The 6,180-nt window shown below is 28.0% G+C and overlaps 1 protein-coding gene across 1 annotated transcript; it reads left to right on the top strand.

Annotated features, from left to right (window-relative positions):
* Positions 1–854: 854 nt before the first annotated feature.
* Positions 855–6,053, top strand: LOAG_11758 (ammonium transporter 3; the record flags this gene model as incomplete). The annotated part of the gene is made up of 11 exons (XM_020448412.1): positions 855–924; positions 1,278–1,464; positions 2,629–2,720; positions 3,030–3,178; positions 3,561–3,766; positions 4,094–4,227; positions 4,754–4,947; positions 5,038–5,160; positions 5,311–5,441; positions 5,552–5,709; positions 5,803–6,053. Exons 1-11 carry the CDS (start codon positions 915–917, stop codon positions 6,051–6,053), a joined length of 1,635 nt encoding a protein of 544 aa, XP_020301443.1. The 5' UTR covers positions 855–914.
* Positions 6,054–6,180: the final 127 nt, after the last annotated feature.

Below are 6,180 nucleotides of genomic sequence, written 5' to 3'. Positions count from 1 at the left end.
AATAAATACTAAATACAAAAAAAAAAAAAAAACAAAACTAAATATGAAGAAGCAACAGTTCCAAATTTATTAAATTACAATATTTCAATTTGTGGAAACTTTTTGGAAATTAAATAAAACAGTAAGCTTGAATTTTTCCACTAAATGCGATAAAAAGCATAGCGAAAAATTTTTGTTGCCGAAAAAAGAGCGAATATTTAGGAACTCACTGAGTTATTCAAATTTCATAAAATCTAAGTACTAATTTAAATTGATTCCTTATTGTTTGAATTAATTGAATTCCACAAATCCATCATTTTTCTTCTCTTCTTTTTTTTTTCTTCAAAAACAAAACACAACGAAATGTATGACAACTCTAAAATAATTATGAAATTTCACTTATAGAACATATTTAAATATTTAAAATGAAAGAAATGGTTCAAATTTTAATCGATAAGCACATAAGTGATAAGAAATGATAATCTCCAGTATGCAAAAGACATATTCAGAATGCATTAGTTAAGTCGAAACAAATTTATGGAGGAAAAAACGTACTCAACGTTATCAATTATATTTATTAATTATTAATTACAATTTTTGACTTTTTTTCTTCGCCTTTTCCCTCGTTTTCATTTCATTTTTCATGAGTTAATAACAATGATGATGGTGATGATGAGAATAATAATAATAATAATAACAATAATAATAATAATAATAATAATAATAATAATAATAATAATAATAATAATAATAATAATAATAATAATAATAATAATAGTTTCGTGAACCGTTTAGGATACATAAATGTAGATAATTTTATTTCAGAAACGAAACATTATTCATTACATGCTAAACTACCATATAGTGTTGAAGTTGAAAAGTTGTACCAGGATGATGCGGTATGGATCACAACTAGCAGTTTCATCATTTTCACCATGCATTCTGGTGAACACTTCTTCATGTCAAAATCATTAAATTGTTGATTTTCTCGTAAATTTTTATAGATTTGAATTGATTTTTAACAAATTATAATGTAACAAACTATAATATAAATTATAATAAAAAGCACTAATATTATTTTAAATTTTATGTGCGATATAAATTTGCTTCAAAAATATTTTCAAATTTTGAGCTTTAATATTGCATTGTAAATGTTGGATAAATAGAATTAATATTAAAATTGAAAAAAATGGAAGTTTTGAAAACTTTGGATGAAAATGGGTTTCCAGCCAAAAGTGAAATTTGTGAAAAGTTTGAAATTTTTGAAGTTTAGCTGAAGAATCTCTTTCCTCTTACAGGTTTTGGCTTATTAGAAAGTGGTAGTGTCGCAGCAAAGGATGAGGTGAACATTATGGTAAAGAATGTTGTCGATGTGGTCTTCGGTGGATTAGCCTATTGGGCCTTCGGTTATGGACTTAGTTTTGGTAATGGAGCCTACAGTAATGCTATCACAGGATGGGGCAAATTTTTTTATAATCCCCAAAGGTGTGCTATTTTGCAATATTTAAATTTAATTTCCATAAAATTAAATTCTTTGTACACGGTAAGCTATGGCTAATAAAAATGCTCAAAAGATATTTGAAAATTTAAGGAAATTCAAAAATTGATGAATAAATTCATTTTTAATCAATTATGCTCCTTTAACTTCAAAATGAACTTCCTAAACTTGATAGAACTGCTAAATTAAACATGCTAAAATGTCTGAAGTGAGGATCGCATCGAAATTATCTTTATTTATTTTTATTTTTATTTTTAATCACTGATAAATATTTTTAATCACTGATAAAACGATTTATAGGACAAGTAAAACTTTTCATTTTCATTTTGCCATCAAAATGTCTGGCTTTTATTTTAAAGAGGAAAATTTCTTTATCGAATTTTATGTAATCAAATTTTTGAACTTTAATTAATAAGCATTCCAAACTTGATATCTAATCGTTTAATTTGCCATTTAAAAGTTTTCATTTCTATTAATTACTTAAGATTCTTTGTTCTATTTTATTTTTCTTAATATTTGCTAAAGCATATCTTTCAATGAATAACACAACATATCATTTCATCTTATTTATCACTTATTGAATTCTTACAACTTTTATTGCTAACTAAAAGATTGAAAGGAATTGTTAATTGAAGTAAAAAATTTGAAATTTGAAAATAAAAATTTCCCTTTTCCTAATGAATAACTCTTGAATTTGATCAATTTTTGATACAACTAAGAATGAATTGTTTTAGGGATAATTAATGAAATGCATTTGTTATTCAATATTTTAATCATTTAATTTGTCACTTAAAAATCCACGAATAGTCTTGTGATAAATAGTAAATAATCTAATCGGTATCTCAGGTAAGAGGATGAAAGGGAAAAGCGAAGTTGACGAAGTAAAAGTGACATTACATGTTAAGATATGAAAATTTTTTAACTGAACATTAAATTTTTAAAAATTTTTTTCAAAACTTAGCATGGCATTATTGATTAAAAGATATTTTATGATATAGAAAAAATGAAGAAAGTAATCAATCAGTTATCAGAATTTCAAAAAGCCCTATAAGTTAATATTCTTACTTCTATTTCACATCAGTTATCTTCTCATCATTCTTTCCCCTCTCATCTGATAAGAAAAATCTTTAATGCAAATTTATCAATTTTAGGGACTTTGATTCCCCACGTGATGAAGGCTGGGCCTATGCAAATTTTTTATTTCAACTTAGTTTTGCAACAACCTCATCAACAATTGTTTCTGGTAAGAAACTTTATGGATGTTGTATCTCTTTCTTTTTTTTTATTAAATTCTGTACAGAAATTCATGAATTTATAGTGTTAAAATTAATAATAACTTAATTTAAATGAGAATTTAAATTATAATTTTGCTTAAAATTAAGAAAACTACGAATATTTTTTCTTATGTAGATTGAGTAAATCTTTCCTCTTTTTGTTTTTAAATTTAATAAACAAAATGATTCTTCCCTTCCATTAAATTTTAATTTTCAATAATTAATAACTATTTTAGGGAAATTTCGATTAATTTCAAATTTTAGATTTGATTTTTCAGGTGCTGTAGCTGAACGTGCTAAACTCAAATCATATATTTTACTTGGATGTATCGTAATTCTAATACAAGCATTACCTTCACATTGGGTGTGGGACAGTCAAGGAGTCTTCTTCAAATTAGGCGTCGTTGATTTTGCTGGCTGCTCATGTGTAAATTATTATTATGTTACTATTAAATTTAAAAAAACAACAATATAAATTGTATTATCAAAATAATCGATAATGCAGAATACATCGATTTGACGTAAATCTCGTAACGCACAAAATGAATGCACGCACAAAATATATCATTTTTACGTAAATCACGTAGTAATCATATGCAAATACTTTGCATAATATTTGAAATTTTTCCGAGTACGATAAAAAAGAAAGTATGGATTCATGAAAAGTATGGTTGAAAATGTAACAAGGATGGATTGTCAAATATCACTAAACTTTGTGCATTAAACTTGAACCAATTAACGCACTGCGCTCTTACTTCGGTTCTTGCGTACAAAAGATGCCATGAAGGTGAGAAATCATTAAATTTCAGATTCATATGGTTGGTGGCATCATTGGATTAGTGGCTACCATTTATTTAAAGCCACGTCGAAATCGATTTAATGAAAATTCGGTGCATCAAATGAGTTCACCAACAAATGCGCTTCTTGGAACCTTTATGCTTTGGTGGGGTTGGTTTGGAATCAATTCTGGATCAGCTTGTGGTGTAACAAATGGTCGTTGGAGACTTGCAGCTAGGTTAGACTGTATTTAGCACTTGTCGAGGAGATATTATTAAAACTTCAACCATTAAGTTTACCTTCGGAAATGATAGCATATTTCCCGATATCTTTCCGGAAAAATATCGGACCATAGGAATATATGAATTATGCAAGTATTGGTAACACTTCTGCACTTTTTCCCATAAGCTAGGCGGCTTAGGTTTAATGCATCTCTTCTTCAATTTAGATTTTAAAGTTTAGTTTTAGGAAAATACTAAATATTTTTCATAGAGAAGTGAAAGAAATGGAATTTAAGCAAGTTAAGTTAATTGTCACACACAAAAAAAAAAAAGAAATATTTTAGAGCATCAGTGGCGACAATTATGAGCTCAATAGGAGGTGGTGTCACATCAATTACATTCAGTTTTGCTAAAACAAAAAAATTGCAAGTTAATTATCTAATCTTTGGATTACTATCTTCAGTGGTTGCCATTACAGGTAATTTTTCATTCAATTTGCATAAAAATAACCATTCACAATATCTATGCAATGTATTCAGATATCTTAAAATTATCTTAAAATTCAAACTGTCTTAATTAATTTTCAATTTTCACTATTTGTTTGAGTTGAATTGATTATAGTTCAAGGTGATATTTGGTTGACAATGATATTGTGTTAAATGAGAAATTAAAGTTTATTAAAGTGTTCAAAGAAAAAAAATTATATAAAGCAATTGATCAAAAATGTTAAAAGAATGTTATTTGGTTAAATTTATTTCAAGTCGTTTATTCTTCAAAAGAAGAAATTAAAATAAAATTAAAAATTAAAAAAAAAAAGCGAACTAATTTATCTCTTCCAATGCTTTCTACAATGTACTACCTATCTTTTTTTTCTCAAATTTTAACAATTGATAAAAAAAAAGTTCTATTAATTCATTAAAATGACTCATTTCCAAGTTACACTTATATGGATCAAATATCATTAATGAAAGGCTAAATTTTTGAAAAAACTCATTTTCATACAGCAATTTGCGCCGTTGCACGACCATGGCATGCATTATTGATCGGTGCAATCAGTTCAACTATTTCCATCTCAGTAATACCGGCTCTGGAATTTTTAAAAATTGACGATCCGGTTGGCATTATACCAATTCATCTTACATCATCCATATGGGGTATGTGCGCAGTGGGTATTTTTGCGGAGGATGATCAAGTGTTGGTATGTATAGTTTTATTATCATAATCCTTAGTGATTTGCAAAAACAAAAAGTGTTATCAATTATTATCAAAATTATCTCCCAAAATTCAGGCAGTAACAGGTGGACATTATGGTTTGATATATTCGGGAAGTTTTAAATTGCTTGCAATACAAATGATCTGCACAGTGACTGTCCTGGTCTATAGCGCCATCTTTGGACTTCTTGCTCTAATTGTAAATTTCTTTCAATTTTTCTTTCTTCTCTTCATTTTTATCTTTTCCTAAGTTAATTACATTAATTGCATGACACCGGGATATTTCCGATTATTATATCATTTAAGCCGGAGCACCAATTATCAATTAATTAACCATTCGTTTTTATAGATCTTGGGTAAAAGCCCTCTTGGAATACGGGTTACAGATTACGAGGAACAGATTGGCGCTGATGTCATAGAACATGGTTTAGCTGGCACTAACATTGCTCGATATCATGTTGAAAAGCCTTTATCATCAAAGTTTGTAGAAATACTATATTGATTGATACACCTTGCTAATTGATACATAGAAAATATCACATCAGATTACTTATTTTTGCTAATTAGAGTGTTTGTCATTTTCTCTGCAGAACTTTTGCAACTGTCACAAAAGCAATAACAAAATGGAAACTTCAAACACGTGCTAATCGAGCACTACGTGAACAACATGTTGCACTTGGTTATCGACGAGAACCAGATAATGGTACCATGTTGATTCGACAACGCAAAAGTAAACTTTCTAATGGTGGTAAGTTTTGTGTTTCCAATTAATTCTTCCCTTTTACAAATTGAATAAATGATATTTTATTCTACAATCACTGATATTATTCCTCACTTTCAGGATTCTTATCATTAACTCATCATATTCGATCACGGAATTTGTCTTCACGTGCAAAAATGCCCACTACTCCTACAGTAACACTTTCACCAAACATTTCAAAAGAAGGCAATTTATTACCTCAACAGTTTCGACATTCTGTAACATCGTTTAGAAGAAAAGAAGATGATATAAAATGTGCGAAAATCGGTGAAATGTTATTTACTTTTAAACGACGAATGGACGAAGAAAATGGAAAAGTAAACTTTAAATAGCTAATGGCTTTTATGTAATGAATTTAGAGCTAATAGAAGAAAGAAAATGCATTGATGTGATAATGATTGTCATTGATGTGATAGTGATTGTCATTGATGTGATAGTGATTGTCATTGATGTGATAGT

This window comes from Loa loa (assembly GCF_000183805.2).
Source record: "Loa loa unplaced genomic scaffold supercont3.22, whole genome shotgun sequence".
Taxonomy (NCBI): Eukaryota; Metazoa; Nematoda; class Chromadorea; order Rhabditida; family Onchocercidae; genus Loa; species Loa loa.
The sequence above is the reverse complement of the archived record's forward strand: the minus strand, read 5'-3'. Positions and strand labels throughout refer to the sequence as shown.